The sequence below is a fragment of the Squalius cephalus genome, assembly GCF_949319135.1.
Source record: "Squalius cephalus genome assembly, chromosome: 10".
NCBI lineage: Eukaryota > Metazoa > Chordata > Actinopteri > Cypriniformes > Leuciscidae > Squalius > Squalius cephalus.
In genome coordinates, this window is record NC_137131.1 from 35,643,944 (window position 1) to 35,668,001 (window position 24,058).

The 24,058-nt window shown below is 38.9% G+C and overlaps 2 protein-coding genes across 3 annotated transcripts in view; both read left to right on the top strand.

Annotated features, from left to right (window-relative positions):
* The window catches only part of bmpr2a (bone morphogenetic protein receptor, type II a (serine/threonine kinase)), a 33,719-nt gene extending 25,443 nt beyond the window's left edge, over positions 1-8,276 (top strand). The window contains exons 12-13 of the mRNA XM_079882892.1: positions 4,990-6,173; positions 6,532-8,276. Coding sequence (XP_079739018.1) covers positions 4,990-6,173; positions 6,532-6,794 — 1,447 coding nt within the window. The 3' untranslated portion in view covers positions 6,795-8,276. The remainder of the gene's footprint in view (positions 1-4,989; positions 6,174-6,531) is intronic.
* A 1,152-nt stretch (positions 8,277-9,428) lies between these two features.
* dock9b (dedicator of cytokinesis 9b) overlaps positions 9,429-24,058 on the top strand; it is an 87,451-nt gene continuing 72,821 nt past the window's right edge. For both annotated transcript variants that reach the window (XM_079882629.1, XM_079882627.1), the window contains exon 1: positions 9,429-9,677. In XM_079882629.1, coding sequence (XP_079738755.1) covers positions 9,561-9,677 — 117 coding nt within the window. In that variant the 5' untranslated portion in view covers positions 9,429-9,560. The remainder of the gene's footprint in view (positions 9,678-24,058) is intronic.

The window sequence follows — 24,058 nt, forward strand, 5'->3', positions numbered from 1 at the left end:
CCAAGACCGCTTTTCTGCCGGGCTTACCCCGTCCACACTCAAGGTTTATGTGGCTGCCATTGCGGCTTTCCACGCTCCCCTGAGTGATGGCCCGCTGGGGAGGCATCACTTGGTCGTACGCTTCCTACGTGGAGCCTGGAGGATGAGACCTGCGACTCGCACCAGAGATCCCTCTTGGGACCTGGCAGTGGTTCTCGAAGGGCTGGCCGAGGCTCCCTTCGGACCACTGGAGTCGGCTGAGGCCAAGAACCTTTCGTTTAAGGTGGTCTTTTTGTTGGCCATTACTTCTCTGAGGAGGGTAGGAGATCTCCAGGCGCTCTCTATTTCCAATGGGTGCTTGGAGTTTGCTCCAGGCAACATTAAGGCCATCTTACATCCCAGGCCCGGCTATTTGCCCAAGGTGCCATCTAATATGGCACGGCCTATGGTTCTGCAGGCATTTCATCCTCCACCTCACGTGACGGCGGATGAGGAGAGACTTCATCTGCTCTGCCCTGTCAAAGCACTGCAGTGTTATATTCAGAGGTCCTCCTCATGGCGGAAGTCAGACCAGTTGCTGGTGTGTTTTGGGTCGCCCAAGAAGGGGCTTCCCGCCTCTAAACAGACCATCAGAAACTGGATTGTTCAGACTATTTCCCTGGCCTATCAGGTGCGCAAATTGCCTTCACCTATGGCCGTGAGAGCTCACTCCACCAGAGGCATGGCGTCCTCTAGAGCCCTCCTTTCAGGGGTTTCTATCCATGACATATGTGAGGCGGCTGGCTGGGCCACTCCGCACACATTCATGAGGTTTTACAGTCTGGACCTTCCCTCTACACCCGGTGCACGAGTGCTTTCGTCCTAAGTTGTGCCTGAAGACAGCTTCACACTAGGATGAGCGGGGTTCGTTGTGGTATAGTGGGTATCTCGTTCCCCTAGTGTCGTCACCGACGCAGTTCGAGTTCCCTCGAAAGGGAACGTCTCGGGTTACGTATGTAACCCTTGTTCCCTGAGAAAGGGAACGAGACACTGCGTCGGTTCGCCACACCTCACCCCGCCTGGAGCACTTGCTTCATAGCAAAAGCTGACATTTCTGTGTGCCGGCGTGCTTTTGTATACATCCGCTTATGCCGTCACACGCTACGTCATCACGCAACGCCAATAGGATTGGATTAGTTTTCATTCATGAATTCAGACGTGCTACGCTGAAGGGCGTTCCCCTAGTGTCGTCACCGACGCAGTGTCTCGTTCCCTTTCTCAGGGAACAAGGGTTACATACGTAACCCGAGACGTTTTCCTTGTCTTAAAATAAAAAGATGACTGTGAAAAATAGTAGTATTACAGTTTTTCTCAATTGTTTATACACATTTTCTGAAAGCATGCCTCATATTCTCAGAACTCTACACACAAATCAAAAAACACACACACAATGGGCAAAACCCCTCAATTCTCCTTCAAAATGAAACTTTACATTCAAAACAATGTTATTTCTTCTCAAAATGGTATTTTGTTTTCAAATGACACACACAAACCATCATATGAATAGACATTTATAAGAACCAGTTGAACACTGATGTGCTCAGTGTAAAACACTATGATGAATGGAAAACACTTCTTCTCCATTCATCATAATGACTTAGGCCTTTTTTTGTTCAGTTGTTCAGACAGTACATACATAAGTGTGTTGTAAAATATTTGAGAATATTGTTTTTATACTCAAAACACACAAATTCACGTGACAAATATATTTAATTTTTCCCACAAAAACAATGTACACAGTGTACATCCCAACCAACACAAAGTTGTACATACAGTGGTCTACATACAGAAGAACTGACTGTATACAGTTACAGTAAAAAAAAATGGTTTACAGTTTTTACCAACTGCTTACACACGTTTTCAAAACTAAGTCTCCTTTTTTCAAAACTCTACACACAATTCTCAAAACTGCACACACAAAATGCAAAACGCCTCACATCTCCTTCAAAATGCAACACTGCATTCAAAATGCCATAAACACATGTCAGAATGAAGCATTTGCATCAAATGGCAAACACTTCTTTCATAATAATACATTTTTGGATATACCATGTAAACACTGCTGTTCTAAATCTAAAGCTCGTTGGTCTTTCATAGGCTTATATCTACTTTTCAATACAATGTTCTACAGTGAAAGTAATCTGATGTAACAAGTACACTGTAAACACCAATGCAATGTAGAAACAGAAAATATTTATTAGGTCTAACATTATTGTTGTTTACAGTAGCATACAACAAAACCATAAACATATGTACTGTAAACCAAAAGTATATTCTTTAGAATACAGTTTTTCTCAGTCGTTTTGGTGCATTTCTCACATCACTATTTACATTTGCACAACAGTTAATGCAGTTCTCAAAACAATTATTACAAACTGCAAAACCTAGTTGATAACCTGCAAAAGCGTGTCACTTGCTCAAAATGGATAGCTCATTCCTCAAAAGCAAGTATTCATGTCAATGAAAGTGTCAGTGTCATCAAGATGAAAAGTCCTAACACCATTGTTTATGAACAAGATAGTCAAATGGCTTTGTCATGTTTTCATTATGACAGTTTACTCTGTAAATGTTTTCCAATGCAAAAAAGTCAGATCTTGGTGACACTACCTGAACATGCTCAAGACAGCACTATATACTATTGGCACAGCCATTTGAAAAATACAGTTAAGTTACACATTACTGTATTTATGAGGTAACTGAGTACAAGACACTGAATATGTATGTTTCACATTTTTACTGCATATGCTCTTTGCAATTCTAATTTGTTCACATATTGTGCAAAAGAAAAAATACACCCTTATTTACAACAAACATAAACTCCCTTTGGGTAGAGCTGTGCACAACTGTACACAATACTGCAGTACATACTGGAACTGAACATACAACATACATAGTACTGTAATCATTCATGCACATCCAGACGTTCCTCATCAGTGAAAGCTGAGATTCACCTGAGAGAAATTGTTCAATTTAGGAGACATTTTCAGGAAAAAAAAAACATTTTCATTTTAAAAAATGCGTAAAATTTGCTTGACAGATTTTGACAACTAGTTCAACATTTTTGTATGTAATGACTCAAGCAATGAAATGAGGACTATTAGTTTTATATGGAATGACTATTCGGCATTCACAAGTATAGTTAATTTTGACTGACATGACATAAGCAAATGATAATGTTATAAAACAGCAGAGAGTTGTATGAAAGCAATTGATGTCCAAAAGCATTTGCATTTTGTTGGAAGGAATGAGAAACTGCTACTATGATGTGCACAAATGACTAAATTTTGTGGAGGTTTGATTGGTTGGGTCCCGGGGGGTCCCAGGAATCCATTGTTCAAAACAGATCATCTGACCTTTGACCTATTTAGGCCTATACTACAGTAAAGCAGTGATTGGTTAGTGATCAGTTAAGCAATTAGTGTTTGCACATGTGAGGTGTGTGTCTGTGTGACCTGGTGAATAAGTGTAGCATTTTGATTGGTTGTGTTTGGAAAAGGAAAGCAAGTCACTTCCTGATAGATCTTTGTGTTTTAGGTAGAGAATTGTGTGTAGTGTTTTGCAAAAAGTGTTTTATGCAATTGAAAACTGAGTCAAAGGCTGAGAAATAGCTTATGGTTTTGAAGATTTGGCATGTAGTTTTGCACTTTGAGTGAGAGGTTTCAAAAATCGTGTGACGTGAAAAGATTTTGTGTGTAAGCAGTTGGTAAAAACTGTAATGTTGGCATCCATTGCTCCATTGTAGAGCTGACCTGTTGCCCTTTTATGCTAAAGCTCTGATTGCTAATTGTAAAACTGTGTGACGGGTGTTTGCCCATGTGATGAGTCAGTGTGCATATTTGAATGGCAGTGTGTTCCTTGTGAAAACAAGAGATTTTCTGCATGAAAATTGTGCCAAAAGCAGAGAATTGTGTGTAGTGTTTTGAAAAAATTGTGTTTTAGAACTGCAATTTGAGTGTAAAGCAGGAATTGTGCTTGTAGTTTAGCAGAATTGGTTCAGGGGTTGGTGAATGAGTTACATGTTGTGGTCATTGTGTCTCAAGTACCAGTATTTGTGTGTACACAATTGAGAAAATCTGTAAATTAAATACATTTATGGTGAGACTATTATATTTTCATGTCAATCTATGTTCATTTTGACCACGAACCATGCGCTTTAATTCAGCGCGTGCAGCACAGCAAAAATAGACTCGGTGCGGAAACGATCGCTGCACTGCTGTATACACACCGCACCTGGAACGCATTGCCGGAGCGCATCCGCGTACAGTGTGAAAGCTCTAACCTGTTAACATGGGTGCGGAAAAAAATACGCACTGCATACGCACTGCAAACGGAGCATGTGTGAAACGGGCATCATTGTAGTACCACAGTTAATCAATAACCAATAATCAGTGTACAACCACAGGCAATCAATAACCAATAATAAGTGACCACTCACTGCATAATCAGAAGTAATAAATAACCAGAAATCACTGGCATTCACTGTACAACCACAGGTAATCAATAACCAATAATCAGTGTACAACCACAGGCAATGAATAACCAATAATCACTGGATGACTCACTGTATAACCGGAAATAACTGAAACCCAATAATCACTTACCACTCACTGTACAACTGCAGGTAGTCAATAATCACTGATTGAACAACCTTGTTATTGCACTGTACAACCACAAGAAATCAATAACCAGTAATCACTGCATAACTAAAGAAACTCAGTATATAATCATTTCTTAATTTCAGTAGTTTAATTAAACCACAGGTAATTAAAAATCAGTAACAAATAATACAGTTACGTCTAACACTGCACAACCTCGGTTAATGAAATCTGTAAAACTCAAAATAATCCATAATCAATTAACACAAACTGTCATAAATCATGGTCATTTGTTAGCATTTGAAATGTGCCTAAGTCTATGTTACACAACGTCTTTATCTCATGTGATTCAACCAACACTACTTAAATTTTCTAGGAATATATCTACTGGAAGGCAGACACCTAAGGTGGGTTCTCTCCTTGAACACTCATCCACAAACACTGAAAACCATGAGGGTGCTGATAAACCCCTCCACAATGACACCTCAGTGGGAGGGTCGAACCCTGCAGAGAAGAACAGGAACTGCATCAACTATGAGTGGCAGCAGGCCCAATCACGTCAGTCTGGCACAGAAAGCTCCTCCCCCACTCCTGTCTCAGAGTCCTGCAATGCCACTCAGCCTCCACCAGTGGGCAACAGTGGTCCTCTCTGTGCTCAGCTGACCCGGGAAGACCTGGAGACACTAAAACTGGACCCAAGTGAAGTCCAAAGGAACTTGAGGGAGAGCTCAGATGAAAGCCTAATGGAACATTCGCAGAAAGAGTTCTGCTCTCCGGAAAAAATGACCTCGCACAGCCCGTTCTACCCCCTCACGAAGATGGCGTCTGAGGTTTCGGGGTCACAGGGTTCCAGTCGGGCTGCTGACACCCCTATAACCATCTTACCTAAACAGCAGAATGTCCCTAAGAGACCGAGTAGCCTAAGTCTCCATGCCAAGCCTTCTGGGAAAACGCCCACCTCGTCATCTTCATCACTACGGATGAAGTTTGGAAAACTCGGAAAGTCGAATCTGAAAAAAGTTGAGATGGGTGTGGCTAAAGCCAGTGTGGTGAGCACAGCACATGAAGCCAGGCCAATTACCGTTGCCAACAATGATGCCGTGACAGCAGTGAATAAAGCACCTGAGCCAGCAGGATGCCCAGCCAACGCTGCCGATGTCCATTGGAAGGGTGCCATGAGTTCAGAGGACTTGACCTTCGGCCTCTTGAACACTAGCCCTGATGAGCAGGAGCCTCTTCTGAGAAGAGATGCGCACCCTGACAATGCAAACAACAATAACAGCAATAACAACAACGGCGAAGGAGAGGGTGAAGGAGACACTGAGGATGGAGAAGGAGGAGAGAACAGTGAGAGTGTTGGTCCAACAGGGGACGCTCCATTGGCTTCTACCGTGGAGCCTGTTGCTTTGCCTGGCCCTTGTCCTGCCCCAACTGTGGTTCCTCCACAGGCCCAAACCCAAGCTCAGACACACGGAGAGGCCCTGCTCAGACAGAACCGTGTGCGCAGACCCGAGAGACCCAACTCACTGGATCTTTCCATCACCACACTGCCATTGCTGGGTGAGTATTAGTGCTGCAAACTCAACGACTTTTAATGAAACTTGCCTTTTTGTTTTTTGCAGTATATTTGCATTTGGCTCTGCACTGAGCATCACTTGGAATCCATGGAATTGTGGAATAGCTGCATGTGTTCATACTCTTCATTTCATAATTTAGTAGTACATATTTTCTATTTTATTCAAAAATACCTTGCGCACATGCGCAGTTTACATACATTTTACTTGTTACAAATGTGCAAATGTTTAGTTCACTAGCCAAAGTTAATAAGTTGCTGTTACAATTTAAAAACGACACATTATCATGCACATCTACACAATTGACCCCTAAACAATGTTGTAATTTCTTGGTTCGCCCACAGGAGGCAAGTCTGCCGGCGACGTGACAGAGGGATCAGGAGATAAAATCAAGAAGCGGGTGAAGACACCTTACGCTCTGAAGAAGTGGCGTCCTGCCAGCTGGGTTATCACCACGGATACAATGGATGCTGAAGTCAACAACAACAAATGTCACGGAGGGCCCGGGCAGAACCAGAATCAGGCTGGTACCAGCAGACCTAAATCAGCCTCGGCTGTGTATTTAGGAGGATCTCGCTTCTCAAATCCCAATGACTGTGACTTTTGAACTTTGAAAAACAGGCTAAAATCGTATAAACATTCAACTCTACAGCTCTAAACAGTCTGAATGCTGTGGAGACAGATGTGGACTGGACCATATACATGTCTTAAATTTAAACCCATGTAAGCACAGTATGAGTCTTAGTGGCTTTACATTGAAAAGAGCTATGCAGCCATCTTTTACTTTAATGTTTGTATGTTTTGGGGTTAATTAAGTCACTTTTTAGTTGCACTTATTTGCTACAAGTTATAAATCATAATTATTTTGACCATATAAAATGGTCCCTAATACTAATCCAGTGTAAATGTGTACTTAATCGTCACACTCCCAAGGTCAAGAAGAACCTGGAAATATCAGGGAATTTTCAGAATTCTGATTACTAGACCTGGAAACAAAATCTTAAGAGTAATAGAAATGTATATAGTCAATATTAATTATGCTCATCTCTCTCTTTGTGAGTGTAACCTCTATAAAACTATTACAAATATAAAAAGAGTGAGAAATTCATTAGTCAGAATCTGTGGGAACCCTTTTATAAGATTATAGGGCTACTCATTAACATTCATTTTAAGAATTTTGCATGAAAGGTGACAAAGCTTTCATTTTTGCCCATGCAGACCTGAAAAATATGTTTACATTCTCTACTACTTTCCCATGCACGGTTTCCTGCAGCTTTGAGATTTATCAGACGATATTACTGATGTTCCTGTGTGACAGTGGTCATGACATCTGATACTTGTAAGCGCTGGTCATGAATGACAGCAGGCTTCTTCCCCTTCTGAGGTCAACACACTATAAAAAAGCAATTCAACACATTTCACTGTGGTGGCACTATGTATCTCTCAGCATAACACATTCAAGACTGCAACAAGACAATGTTTAGAAATGGTGTGACTGTACAGAGACCATGACAACATCTGATATGACACCTCTCGCTTTCTGGACAAGCTTTACTCAGAGACGAAAGACAAAGCTGCACTGGGTCTGGTAAACTGACTGTTCTGGATCCTGTTAAAATGTCTAACGATGCTTTGGACCTACTTGTTATTTACTTATTTTTCTATGTGTGAGTGAGTGTGCATGAGCGCACAAGCTGGGTGTTTGTTCCTGTGTCTTTGTGTCTCGTCTCTGATCGCGTGAAAGGTTTTTGTGTTGCATGTTTGTATCTATTCTTGTGGGGATGTGCATCTTCATCTTCTTTATGCACTTACCTGTTCTAGTCATTTGATAAACAAGGAGACAAGTTTAAAAAAAAAACTTGTCTTTTTTTTCAAAGCACAGCACACAAGAGCAGCATTTTATGCTATGCACAAAGACATGAAGCAAGCAGCTCTGGTCTGAAATCAAACATTCTTGTGTAACCAAAATGCACTGGCATGTCAGTGATAATTGACTGGACGCTGTCATTATAATCGTATAAACAGAGTCCCATATTATCCCCACCTTAACTGACTGTTGCATGTCTTAAATGCATCTTAAAGAGCACAAGATACTTTCAGCTGCGACCCTGGTGTGTTTATGGACATGTGCATGTATGCGTGGATGAGTGTTTGTATGATGTTATTCACCTGTTAACACAATCGTTGTAATCGTAGTGTCGTGATCAATCATTTTATTACCCTTTGCTGAAACATTTTGAAAATTGTGATTTGTATAAGAAGGTGCAGACTGTAAAAGTGTATTGTTATCTGCAGATTTAAATTAAATTATGCTTTGCATTTGCATAGTCTCAGTTTATTTACAGTGTCATGAAAATACATGATGTAACTGCTATCAATTGATGTGAACATTTGGAGTTGCAATATGAGACTATCACCACTAGTCGACGCACTAAAACATGTTATTCTAACCTTGACCCTTAAGAAATCATGCATTTTTATTAAAGCATTTATGGATTTGCTACCGTTGCACTAAAGTGGAATACTAATAGAAACAACAGATTATAGGGATATTTGCAATACTTAGTAATCTTTTAGAAAGCCTATAAAGGTATTCATAAATGTCTGATGATAATAATGCTTTTCATAAACAACTGCAATTTCCCTTTTGGACACAGCTATCTTTATTATAAGACTATAATGCATTTATAATTCTTTGATAATGTTTGTTTATTTCAAACAGCTAAATAATAACGTAGGCTATTATAAACAATTAACATACGGTTTATTAACATGCATTAAAAAATACCGTTAGATTTTATTGTACATGCAGAACGTGTTGCCCAATATTTTCCTGTTGTTCTGCTGTTTATCCAAACTTGATGAGCCCATTCCGTGATGTTTTAAATGAGGCAATGTTTTATGCCGTTTCAATCGAATAAATAATCAAGCACACGTCAGTTCAACATGACATGTCCTGTTATTGGAAGCAATTTACCTCCTTGGCTCTCCTGAGTTTCTGCTGAGGGGAGGCGTTGCTGCTCGCGCGGGATTTTCATCACGGACACGCACGGGCGGTTCGAAACTGGCACGGAGCGACGCGGGACGGGACTCCGGGGAACCGTCACTCACTAAGTGTAACAGCGCAACGGGAACGCACCATACCTCTCAGCTTCCACCCGACGCTGCGAAACAAACTCAGAATTATGGAGTTTGGAAGAGGATAGATGACCAATCTCACTCTATGGTGTTGTTTACTAAGGACTTGGAATGCCTCGCTGCCTCTTTTTGTGACGGACAGGTCTCAACCGAGGACTTCCTCGCAGGACTGCGTGAATTTTTGTCTATAGACATGTATCCATAGAGTTTATTTTTCAAATACACGCAAGGTGCGATGGCCTCTTCGGCTCAGCCCGAGACACGAAAGTTCACGCGCGGTCTGAGTAAGCCGGGCACCGCGGCTGAGTTACGCCAGAGCGTCTCCGAGGTGGTGCGCACTTCTGTACTGGTGGTGAGTTTGTGCATCCTTAAAGTTTGCGTTTCATCCAAGTCTCACTTTTATGTTCTTAGTGCCTTTCTATTTCAGCCACTGTTATTTATTCAATAATGACCTAAATATGAAATATAGGACAGAGCTATTAACATGCTAAGTTGGGAGTGTCTAACCGAAAGGTAAAAACAGGGCATCAGATCAATGTCAATGCATGTAAAACTGCTCAATAGAGTTATTATAGGCAAACTTAGATTGAGTACCTGCCACCTGTCAAGTCTCCACCATTGCCGCCTTCTTCTTTTTCAGCCATGGCTACCTCTTTTAAATGAATAGTTTTGCACCAGTGTCTTGTCAGTTAATTGTGATTGTAATTGAAATGGGGGAAAATGAATCTTCTGGAAGCATTCAGCTGGCACAGAGCTGAAATGATTATAGCAGTCTTACTTAACATTTAAAATATCACCTGCATTACTTCATCTTTCCAAACAGAAGGAGTCTCAGACTGTCTCTTCATTCTTTACCTGTTATGCAAAAAAAAAAAAAGAGGAAAGTTCCATCTGGAACTAATAAGCACAGCTAAGATCCTTAAGAGCTGTCTGATTCCACCATAATTCAGATGTTGCCTTACCAAAAGTAACACTTGAATAGACATGAAAGTGGAGAACTGAAGTTTCATTTTGTGCAAAACAGTATTTTGTGCCAGGAACACAATTTAAAGATAAAGGAATTTCATGCTCTCTCTCACCCAAAAATTCTCAAAATTGTTTAATCATTTGCTCTCATATTGTCCTAAACTCATTTTTCTTACTTTCTTCCATGGAGTACAAAAATATAAGTTTTGGTGAATGTTGATGTTTCTTTTTTCCATAAAATAAAAAGTTGGATGGAAAAGCTTCAAAAATATTAAATTTGTACATACAGGACCAATCAAAGGTTTGGGGTCAGTAATATAATTTTCAATTTTTTAAATAAATGAATACTTTTATTCAGCGAAGATGCATTAAATTGATCACAGGGTCAGTTTTGACAATGCACAGACTTCTATTTCTATTCTATTTCAAGTAAATGCTGTTCTTTGAACTTTCTATTCTTTTAAGAATCCTGAAAAATATATTTTTCTACCGTGATATATTAATAATAAGAAATGTTTCTTTACCACCAAATCAGTATATTAGAATGAATTCTGAAGGATAATGTGACACTGGAGATGACGCTATGGGAACGCCTCTGTTCCCATACACAAATATGTGCGGAGAGGACCCACCACCACATCACACACTTCTTGAAGGGACACCCTTGATAACAAGGCCTTGGAGGCCACCATACTCCTAGTTGAGTGTGCTCTACTGGCCAGAGGTGAGGAAAGGCCACGCGCCTCATAAACCAAAGAAATTACCGCAACTATCCACTTGCTTATCGTTTGTTAAGACGCTGGGGAACGCCTGGGTGAACCGAAGCGTACCAACAGCTGGTCAGTTTAACGCCACTGTGCAGCTCTTTGGATGTAACAATGTAGCAATGTAGAACTCTGACCGGATATATCAAGTTTGATCTTTCCTGGTCCAACGTCCGAAAGGGTGGTGGACAGAAGGCCTGTAAAACTATAGAGCATGCCACATTGGTCGGCACCTTAGGCACATATCCCCTTCTAGGGTGAAGAAAGGCTTTAACCGTCATATGGTCTTTGGGGTCCATTCGGACCCCATTTGATGTTCCTTCATCAAAAAACATTGTTCCCTTCTTCATCTCAGTGGGATGGGATTTTTTCACTCATGGTCTTTGGGGTCCGAACGGACTTTCGAAGACTAATAAGTTAGATGGACTACATTTCTGATACTTTTATGGTAGTTTTTGTCAATTTTAGACCTCGACATCTCAGTTTCAATTCACTTTAATTGTATAGAAGAGAGCATCCTGGATTGGTCAGGATATTTTTATCCAATTAAATAGTGGTTGTTCTCGGCCTTTTCACTTTCACACACTCAAATGTTGCGTTATGCCCTATTTGATAAGAAATTGGATAGGTAATTCAAAGATTGCAGGTTCAATCCCAAATATAAGAGTGAACATGAAAGTTGCTGAAGTTGAATCTGTCATCAGTATGGCCATTAGCAGGGTATAAAACTCAACGGTTACACCAGAGGAACTCTCCCTTCATTTGGTGAACTCCAATTCACAGAGCTAAATGGGTAGTCACTACATTAAAATGCTGATACGTCCACTTCCGCAGTAAATAAATTCTCTGTTTAGCCATGTCCTGCTGGAAGGCACAGTGACAGTTTCCCTAGAAGGTTTTGAATCAGACCAGGGTTTTTTTCTGTCCAGCTTGTGTTACCATGGTTATTCACGGTTCAAGGATTAGACTTTGGATTTGCCCTTTTGACATCAATTAAGTTTGGCTTTGTGACTTAGTGCTGTTTTTAATGACATCTTTGATTATCATCCATGTCGAAAGAGGAGAAAAACGGATGGTTTAACTGTATGACACACACACACAGTTATTCAGTTAAGTGTGTTTGTAGTAATGGCCGGTAAACAGGAATGTCGTGGTCCACTAATGGAACTCTGGGTCAATGCCTCCTACATTTATTTTCACATACTTCAGCTCTCAATCAAAAGAACATAATTAATGGCATTTTTTCCTCTTTTTCTCTTTCCGGTGTCTCTCCCCAGCTAACACGGAATGTTCTCAGAGCTTTAGCTAACATTTTGGCATAATAACACAAAAAAGCTTCATTAAAATAATTAAATTCTTGAAAAGAATCCTTAAGTAGTTCAAAAGTTTGGGGTCGGTAACGTTTTTTAAAAACGTTTTTGTACAGTAAAAACAGTATTATTGTGAAATATTACTTACATTTTAATAATAATAATAATAATAATAGTTCATTACATTTTAAATAACTGTTAACTATTTTAATATATTTTTTTAAATGTTATTAAATGTATTCCTACAGTATGATGGCAATGTTGAATTACTCCAGTCCTTCAGTGTGACATGATCCATCAGAAATCATTCTAATATGATCATTTTATGATCAGTTTAATGCATCCTTGCTGAATAAAAGTATAATTCCTTAAAAAAATCTTACTGACCCCAAACATTTGAATGGTAGTGTAGTTTTGATTAATCGTTTATTATTATTTCTCAGGGAAAAAAAATTTGTTTAATAAAACTACTTTACTGCTTATTAATATTTGAAAATCTTTTTATCCATAAATATGATTTTTCTCATTTTTCTTTTATCGCTAATATGTCACTAACCCTCCTACAAACACATGCTCACACTATGTACAGATTAATTCAAGGCGTCATAGATTGATGAGCTCTTACAAGCTCTTGTATGCACTTACTTAAACTGTATGTTGTAAAAAGCCTAACACTTCTGATCGCACAATAGATTGTGTGACTGATCGCTCCTTATTTTCTCTGTTTAAACTGGCTGGTGATAGATTATGTGACTGATCTCTCCTGATTTTCTTTAAACGTTCAAACCATATAACACCGTGGCTGTCGTGAGATCAGATTGAAGATAGACGGCCAGAGGCATGAATGTGCATTCGGATCAATATGAGTGTTACATTTCAATTAATGACCTACATCTTCCCCAACACACGCGTAAGCTAGTGCAGTTCATTCACAGCGGCAATCACACAGCTGTCTGTGTCTGTTTCTTTCATGATGTTTGTGCATGTGTGCATCTGTGTTCTGTAACACATATCAAAGGCCCTGCCTGTGGTGTCTGTTACCCTCCCAGATGGACTGTGGACAGCATACGTTAGATTGAACTCTCGCTATTACAGATCAAGTTACTGTACTATTAGTCTGAATAATCAACAATGAACATGGGGAGTAAATTGTAATGTAACTGTCACCAAAAGCACTGTATCATATTTTGTATTCTATTTAGCCTAGAATCTGTACTGTGCTTTAATATAATGTTGTCTATAACAGTGTGTAAGAAGTTTGAAATACTTTTCATTTGCGTAACTCTAAATGTGTGTAATATGTAGTTCACTGGCCTCATTAGTACACTGTGTGATTGCTGTGTGTGAGAGTGTGTGTAGGGAGCAGGTGAGGCCTGCTGACTGGATATCCACTACCATTTATTATGGATGAGAGCAGCTTGGGTGTCTGTTCTATTTTTAAACGCTCTTTGTCCTGTGGGCTTGTTAAAGGACACTGAGAATCCAGCGATCATGTGATCTACACATTGCCGGGATGGTATGAATGCTGAGCTGAAAGTCATAGAATGCTGAGTGATGGGAGGTTTGATGACATCTTTAGTCACTGGTTGTCCTGGAAGTTTTAATATCTGAAAAGTTTTTTCGGTATGAATTCCTGCACATTGTGGTCACGTATTAATAAGTGGTTCCCACAACTATATTAATTTGCGGCCACATTGTACTGATTTGTTCCTTGTTTATCTTGGCCGTAATTGAACTAAATTAAAATAATGTAACGAAATAGTCGTGGCCACGATGTACGTCAATAAAAATGAGGAAACAATGTATTACAATGTTGCCTTAATTTTACTTAAACAATGGAACAAATTAATTAAATGTCCTCAAATTAAAATTCCATGTCATGTGCGGGACTCAGTGGGTTCTGTTCCTCACATAAAACTATTTTAATGGGTTTCAGGTTCATCTTTAAGGTTTGGTCATTTTGGACTTGACAGCCCAGTACCCATTTGCTTTCATTTTATGGAAAAAGCAGCTTTGAAGTTCTGCAAAAGAACCCGGTAACACTGTATTTTGATGGTCCCCTTTAGACACTCTATTTTGAGTAACTTTGCATCTACATTTCAACTAGACTGTCTGCTTAATATCTGCTATTTTGATGGTCACCCAACAGACATTCTACTGACTTTGCAAGTACATGTCAACCTATTCTATTAACCCTAACCATAACCTACTAATACTCTACTAACACTCTAATGAGAGTTAGTTGACATGTAATGAGAGTTAGTTGACATTTAGGTAGGGTTGCAAAGGGGCGGAAAATTTCCGGTAAATTTCCATGGGAAGTTGAGCTGGGGAATTTGGGAAATATTCATTACCACGGCAACCGCTTGCGCGTCCACTCTAAAAGTAACTGTACACATAAGAGACGGATAGATACATTATTTAAGGTTATTTCTATTCGTTAGAATAGATATTGATATTGATAATATTGATATATGAACTTGTTGTCAAGTAAACCCCGTTGCGAGCATGTGCGTCTCTCTAAACTTTCAGTGTGCTGCACTGCTCTAGTTGACTTCTGCGCCTTCCCCCCCGAAAATATCACGTTAATTTTGAAAACGTAATTCCTTTTGTGGATCTTCTTGGTCTTTCTTCATGTTTCTTTGACAAATATCAGCGTCTCAGTCTCACGCACGCTGCAACCACGCCTACTTATTTACATGTTGCGGTATACACGGAATAAAAAAATCTGTTACGGTTGACATTTTCTTCCGCGGTAACGATATATACCGTCATACCACCCAGCCCTACTTATGTGGTAAATAAAGTTATGCTAGCTTATTTAGCATCTAACTTATCAGCTTGCTATCTACTAGATGAATACATTTGTATGTGATATTTGCAATTTAAACATTTAATAAATATATTTCCCCATAATATCATCAAAACTTACTTCACTTTGTTTAGTCCACAGGCTCAAATGTGTGCCTTCAATAGTCTTGTGCTTTGGGCTTCTGTACATGTGATGGAGGCATGCACAGTGCCAGTAGGGTGTGTGGTCTCAATAGCCATGCAGTAAGCAGTGTCCTGTGCATGTGATTGAGGAATGGCATGGATATTCAAGTGTATTTGAATGGCATCTGTTTGTTTTAGTCAAGATTATGCTAAAATATACTTTCCTCAACTATATTTAAGTTCCCTATGAAGAGCCAACCCTCAAATTTGAAAATTCCCAGTTTATTCCTGTTTATTCCCATAAATTCCTGTTAATTCCCTTAAATTCCCATTAATTCCCATGGAAAGTTTCCATCTTTGAAAATTCCCATAATTTTGCAACCCTACATTTAGGTGCAATGGTACCTATAGTCAACAGAATATTGAAAAGGGATCATCAAAATAAAGTGTAACCAAGAACTCTTTTTTTGTGTTGTTTTGGTGAATAAATGATTACAGAATTTTCATTTGTACAGTAAGTGTGCTTTTCCTTTAATTTCACACCATTTTTGTTATGTATACGAAAAACAGGTTCGCTTGTTAAATCCATTAGGAAGCAAAGCGATTACTATAACAGAAAATGGGCAATATCCACTTGCAGACATTTTTTTGTATTTCATTATTTTTTAGTGCATGGAAAGATGGAAAAGACACTTAGCTTCAGTATTATGATCACTTCCCGTTCTCCGATAGTTTCTTTTTGCGGTTTAATCATGGAATTTTCAGTTTATTCAGATTTCTTTTTTAATTTGTCAAATCTATGCTGCTAGACATCTCAGATACTCAATGCAAACCACAAGCAGGGTTTTCAATGTCCCTCTCGCTTCTGCTGAGCTGCACTCCTAACTTAATTTACAGCGGAACCAGGCTACAGCAAACGTCATAGAGCAGCTCATCAGAGAGAACATCACTGCCTCCTTCTCATTACATTATGCCACTGCTGTAAACAGCAGGTCAAGCTTAATTGGTCCACAGTGATATTGATGCTCTTTAGCTTGACTACATTAGTAGACCTGTGTTAAACAGTCTCGGTACACCGTACTCTTAAAAGGAAAAGAACACAGTTTTTGTATGGACTAATAATGCTTAGTTTCCTGAACTTGCAAAGTGGCCTTTTGTTTTAAAGGCTGACAAACTCATATCGCTTCAGTTATTGTCAGCTCGAGGCTTGTTTCCATGGCAATGTACCCATAATTTTACAACTGCCACCAATTACATCATTAACAACTGAAGAAGAAAGCTCTAGAAAATGTCTCTCCCAGACACTTCATCTAATGATTTTCCCTTCTTCACATGAAGTCGTGACGTCTCAGTGCCTTATATTGCTGTGCTTTGGTGAAATGATGAAGACCTTTCCCTTTTAGTGAGACTCACAGATCCACACTCGCCACACCACTGGAAAATCTATCAAGCCTGTTTTTTCATTGTGGAAATTTGTCTGACGTCCACATTGAAAGTGAGGGAATGGAACTACTACTGAAAGATTGAATTCTCCATTTTTAGGAACTTCTCTCACTCATTTGCTCTTTGCGCTCTCTCTCTCTCTCTCTCTCTCTCTCTCTCTCTCAAATAGAAAGAAATGGTGAGACTGTGTTCACTGAGTCTGTACATGCTCAGGACTTTTCTAAGCTTAGGGTCTGTCAGTGTACTCAGGTACCCTGCCAAATTATATTCTCTGTTTAGGGCCAAACAGCATTCCAGTTTACTTTGTTGGGCTGTTGTGTCTGGCCAGTGTTTTAGGTATTTTCCTTTTTGTGTTTTAATTATTTGGTTTGGTCTGGCTAAGTTTTTATTCTCAGTCAGACATGTTTTGGTTTGTGTAGTCAGCTCTAAGACCCTTGGCCGAGGGCGTTTCTTTCTGGCGTCAGCTCTTGGTAGTTCAGGGCTTTGTGATGGAGGATCTGTTTATCACTATTTTTTAGGTGGGCATGGAATTTAATGGTCCTTTTTTGTAAAGTGATTATAAGTGGGTATAATCCTAATTCTATAAAAAACAAATAAAAAACAGGCATTATTTGTGCTTTTGCGCTGTACTCAGATTTAGCATAGTTCAGTCTGCAGAGTCTCAATTGGGTGTTTGTCCCATTTAGTAAACTCTTGGTTTGTGAGTGGGCCCCAGACTTCACACCATGTGTTCTATTATTGATTTGAATATTTTTAGCCAGACTCTGATTTGGATGCCAATTTTGATATTTCTCTTACTGTAATTGCATAAAAAGCTCTCTGTGCCTTGTCTCTGAGGACGTTAAAAGCTTTGTTAAAATTTCCTGTGTTGTTAATATTTATGCCAAGGAGCATGTTGTCTAATTTAAAGCTATGATGTTGGTCTTGGTGGCTGGGTCTTTTTCGGAATATCATTATTTTTGTCTTTTTGGGGTTAACTAGGCCCAGGGCCCATTACTGACAGAAGTTGTGCAGGAGGTCTAGATGCTGCTGTAGACACTCTTTACTGGGAGACAGCATGCAGCACCAGATCATCAGCAAACAGAAGGGAACTCTCTCTCTCTCTCTCTCTCTCTCTCTCTCTCTCTCTCTCTCTCTCTCTCTCTCTCTCTCTCTCTCTCTCTCTCTCTCTCTCTCTCTCACACACACACACACACACTTATTCTCTGTATTCTCACTTAAGGGGATAGTTCACCTATGAAAATTCAGACTGTATATAATCATCTCTGTTGAATAGAAAAAATAGATTTTTTATTATCTTCAAAAGTTTTTTTTCTAAAATTAGTTAATATAGACCATGTTCAGTTCTCCAACATGAAAAAAATATTATTTTTTTTAAAATAAATAAATAAATAACACTTCTGAACAAGAAATGTTGATTGGATGGAGGCAGATCTAAATGCGAGCTTTCAGTCAATAGTAAGAACGGGACGAGGTTTATGCGGTCTAAAATAAGTCTGGCAATACATCAACAGAGAGAGGTCTATCAAAATATGTTATTTTTTTTATTTAAAAAATGAAACATAAATAGATAAGTTTATCACAATGAGAACAATAGCATGCATTCAGAAAATAGATAGATATTTTTAAACATACATATTGATATTTAAAGTACAAAGATGCACTGACGAAAATCCATTGTCTTTTATGTTCCAAATAATTAAAAATCTGGCTGTCGCTTCCACCTGCAGGATGACATCCTGTCCCAACCTTAATTAGATCTGATTCATTTGCATAATATCTTGGATGATGTGATATGAGATTCTGGGTGTGTTTCACTGTAGTTGAAGTCAGGCTTTGAGTTATGATCAGGTTTTTGATTTACATGATAGTTAATTTTGGATTACTTTTTATAGCCATAGGGTGTTTAAAATGTTAAGGTTAAACTGTTAAAAATATACAAGGATACCAGCTCATTTAAATTTCTTGCCACAGTAGGGATCACTAGCAGTGACCCAGGCATGACATACATGCTCCTGCAGCTGCCATTACATAATACTCATCTGTAGGTTAATGGCATCAAATGCGTCCATCAATGCTTTTCTACTCTACGAAGTTTGTTTGCTGTGTTTATGAGGAAATCCAGCATGAACTTCAAGCAAATTTTTCAAGCAAAACATTCGGAGAAAACTATTATTATGACCTACAACTTTAACACGTCACCCTTTTTAGTGATAAAGTTAGCTTTCCCAGTTAGCTGTGGATTTTAGTGTGAGGTGCCATATTGAGGTTTTTCATACAGTAATGTGTTCTCCTCTCACTCTGCCTTTTGAGAGAACAGAAGTCTTTGTTACGTAAACCCAGTTGACTCAGGCCTAAGTGAGACACCAGGCTGCTGAGAAGGAGATTTCATCTGATACCCTGTGAGCTTTGAAGCAGTCTGGTCTGATGAGAACAGCTCCGTCTCTGGTTTGCATGGACAAGTGGTCAGTTGAGCTGTCATTTGTGGTGAGAGCTGTTTTTCTTTTCCTCACTTTGAACTTCCTGAGGATGATATTTACCAAACACATTGTAGCTGTAAAAAAAAAGAAGCTGTTAAAGAGATACTCCACCCAAAAATGAAAATTCTGTCATCATTTTCTTATGCAGTCCCAGATGTATATGATTTACGTCTGTGGAACACGAACAGAGATTTTTAGAAACAGAATCCACCTCTGTGAGTCTATTTAATGCAATTTGATGGGTCTCTCAAAGTTGACTCTTCAAAAGCCACGTAAATCGAACACAATGGTAATCCATATGACCCCAGTTGCTGAATCAATGTCTTCTGAAGTGAAATGATAGCTGTGTGTGAGAAAAATACATATATTTTAAACATATAAATCATCGCTTCCGCCCAACTGTCAGCACAGAGAATTTTCATTTTTGAGTGGAGAATCCCTGAAGTTGTTTTTTGCATTAAGGAATACTGCATTATAGTCATATTAGCAGATTAAGAATAAACCCATATGAATATACAAATTAGCTCTAAAGAAATATTAATAATCAATCATAACTTGTAATAATTGATTATGAATATTTGGATCAGTTAATAGAATTAACTTATGCTGGGTACACACCAAAAGATTTTTTACATCTTATAAGATTTTCAAAATGTGATAGACCACAAACATGAGGACAAAAAATCCTAGATTTAAGCATTTTGCTCCTATAGTGTGTGGTGTGCCATGATGTGACAAAGACAGCACACCACACACAAACAGATTTTCAACCAGATTCTCGACTGTGAACACAGGAAATCTCACAAAAGCTCGCGAGACTTCAGAATAAGCATGTCGGATGATATGCAGGAAGAAATTATGATGATAGTGTTTGATGAATGATTTTCACAGAAAATTCACATAAAAAACAAAACTAAAAAAAAACTAAAAAACATTGTACCCACCATTATATATAACCTTTTATACAGAAATATATTCATTCTTTATTGTCTTAATTTATTCTTTATTGTATTTATTTTCTCTTTAGAAAAAGTTAGCCTATTTAATCCCTCACTGAACCCTTAGCCTATAACACTCAGCTTCCTGCGTGTGTGTGTGTGTGAGAATGACCGTCTTCCATCATCTCACTTTCTGATTGGATATTGTTTCGCTTCACGTGATAATCTCCAGAACGTTCGCGCGTTTGTCCTCGGGGTTCCCCCCACACATCAGGATTTCTGATCGTAAATATTAAACATGTTTAATATTTACGATTCGCGATCGGGGCGGCTCCGACGTTCTTCCGAGCAGGTTCGGACACTCTTAACACACCTCACACCAAGGGAAAATCTGATAAGATAATCTGTTGAACCATCAAGATAATCGGGACATAGCTAGGATTGTCGGAAGGGGGGAAATCGGCCCAAAATCAGCCCGATTATCTTTTGGTGTGTACCCAGCATAAGTGTAGTAAAATTCATATTACAATCAATTAACCTGTTTGTGCCGTGAACATTCAGTGTTAATTGTTTATTAATTCTAAGAAATGTACATTTCCGGGGTATGGGAAATGTCTTTCTTACTGTACAGTACTACTAAGAGCAAGTAGTCAACATCTGCATGATTAGGGACTCCAGTATATATGAGCTTGAAACACTGACAACTTTACGTGTGACATAAACAAGATTTTATTAACTAGACTAAACACTTAAACTACTCTAACATACACATACAAACATGCATACAGTTTACCAAGGGAAAGAGAGCTGAAGCAGAATACAGGAAAGCAAGAAGTTATAGCTTTGCTTGAAATTCAGCAGATAAACAGCCTTGAGCAAACCATCAGTTTAGTTCGAACACACCCTTCTTTAAAAGGGGTAAGGATACTTAATATATCAAATAATGAGACTAAGTTTGATACTTGCATGTCTCGCCCATTTGAATTAAACTGTCCTGATGCAATTTGTTGAGGCTCCAGTTGATCTTTGCTGATGTTGTCTTGATGAGAGAGAGAACCAGTGATAGTCAGAGTATCTTTGGTGAATGGAAAGACAAGGCCGCAGCCTGGCACAAGCTTGGGGATCCTTAGAAAACTTCTAGTTCAGCATCATCTTCACATCAGGATTTCAGAAAGGAACTAAGAGAGTAAGAGGCTAAGAGACTAAAGCCCAATTTATACTTCTACGTCGAACTCATGCCGTAACTACGTTGTAGGATGTGTGTAGCACGCATACCCTTTGGCGTACCCTGACGTGCACCTCTCCAAAAATGTAACAACGCGTCAATTCTACACGGACCACAAGCGCTGTGATTGGTTTGCTAGAACCTATCCCTCGGGTTTCACAAGCTCCCTCTGCATGTGTAATTGCGCGTCAACTCGGACAACGACGCAGAAGTATAAATGATAACCAACATGTTGCCTAATGCGTAATGGGTGACCAATTAGTAATGATTTATGAAAAAAGACGAAATATGGAGATATTGGGCCCTATCTTGCACCCAGTGCAATTGACTTTGTACATGATTTTTTCCCATCCCCATACAATGTCACTTCTCTGTCTTTTACGGCCCTGACAAGACGTCGGCCTCCTCGGCCGTGAACCGCTCCTGGCGTGCGTCTGGCAAATCCACCGTTATAATAGCAATCCGCTATGGAACAAAGGCGCCTGCTCTTAAAGGGAATGTGAGATGACGCTCTGATTGGTTTATTTCATGTTTCGCCCAAACCACACCTATGAATAATGAAGCTACTTCAGACCAACCCATTTTAGATTTGCGTCGGGCACAAGAGTAATTTATCCCGCCGGTATAATACCAACAGTGCCCGAGATCAGCCCACAAAGTTACTTGCGTTTCAAGTTTGTTACTTGCGTTTCAGATCGTTAAAATAGGTCCCATGAGGTTTCTGCCTGACATTGATAATTTTTAAAATTTTATTAAGTAATTTTAGCATTAGAGTAAAATAATAATAATAAAATATTATTTCTCCTCATCTTAATTGCCCCCAACATAGGCACGTGCCTAGAATGCCTACGCATAAGCCCTGCAACAAGTGAGCTCAAAGGTCAGAACTGCAGTTCTGTCAGTGATTTACCAGCTTCACTCTGTTATACACACAATTATTTTCCTGTTTAGAGGTGCAGTGTCAGCTGGCATCATTGAGAACTGCTTGTTCTTTGCCAGTATAGTCATTAGATCAGCCCTAGTTTTAATAATCTTTAAGTACTAACAGTCATTTCCCTTGATGCAAACTGTACCATGCAACGCTATAGTAAAAGATCTAGCATTAGCCCATTAATAAGTATTTATAGTGTTAAAGTGAACATGAACTAAAGAAATTGACCTGGTTTACTTTCTTTGTGCATATCCTCATTTCACTGTGCATGAATCATTGGTGCTCAGTATTCCAAATTTAAAAAAAGAGTTTGTCTTTATAATCTTTTTTTTTTTGGCTGATGTCATAAATCCCTCTTGCTTTTTCAACCCTTCCCTCCATCCTGGCTCCATTTGTAACATCCACGTTTCACAATGAAGTAAATCAAGTTCCATGTACATTTCTTTTTATTGAATATACAGTTTCACTTGGAAATATAATTATAGGTTAAGTGTTTTAAATTGTAATGTGCTTATTCTTCTTAAATGTGTGTTTGAACAGCATTTGATTGAATAGTGAAGTATTGCAACTTGACAATGATTTCAATTTCATACAGTGTGTATTGTACACAAGGATAATTTTGATGGATAATGGTTGTATGTTTGCAGAGGAAAGAAGGCCTGAAAGCCCTCCTCCTCTAATGGATCATCTCTGTGTCAGTGCTTGCCTGTTGTGAAAAGGATTTCCCATGATTAAAGGAGTAGATTATCTCTCGAACTGCCGCCCTATATTTGTACAGTGTAAGATTAGGTAAACCAGCTAGTGGGTCAGACTGGGCTCTGACTGACTGATTCTGGCTCTCTCACATTGTCACCTCTCTCTATATATTTATGTATCTTTATCTTTTCATTCATCTAAAATGTATTTAGTCAAAAATACATTGGCAATGCCAACCTGGTGGATGTAGTATGTCCTGGAATGTGTTTATACTACACACCTGTACAAAGAATGCACTTCATCAGTGTAAAAGTTCTGAATTAAGTACATACCATGTCAATATGTGCTATTCCTGGTGAGGTTTAAGAAGTATTTCTAACTTGAAGTCTCTCCCCAGTATGTATTGATTTCCACTTTTTTATATTAAAGGCCTCCTTGTACAACAGAAAAATAATTATATCCCTATCACATTACATCGGTTCTGAGAAATGATTGTCTATGACTGATGGCTTTTTAGAGCTTTTAGAGCCATTGACAGAATTAATCACAATTTCAGCTTCTCGTCTAACACATTAATGATATATCATTACATCTGGTGCTACATTATAAGAATAATCTCAAATGCAAGATTAACATGCAGTTCACTCAGGGTCATCTAATTCACTGACTAAAACAGACCATAGTTTATTGCTTTTTGAATGGGAAAATATCCGTTTTTGTAAATAACTATATCAGTGCCTGGGAACTGTCTGTTTGTTTTTGAAGCATTCATTCAAAGTTTAATATATCAGTCATTTTACATACAGAACAAGCAGAGATTTCCATTTTCCTTTTGTTACTCTAATGCATGCGTTTGTATTTGCATATGTGAGAGAACAGAATCTGAGTGTAGTTTTTCCATCCATAATTCATAGCTCCATGAAGTAATGCCTTAAGCTTTTGTATGTTTATGGCTTCAATTTGAATGGAAAATCAAACTCCTGCCACATCAATACCGGTCTCACATAGATATTACTGTGTTGATTGATGAGGATTTTATGTTGTGT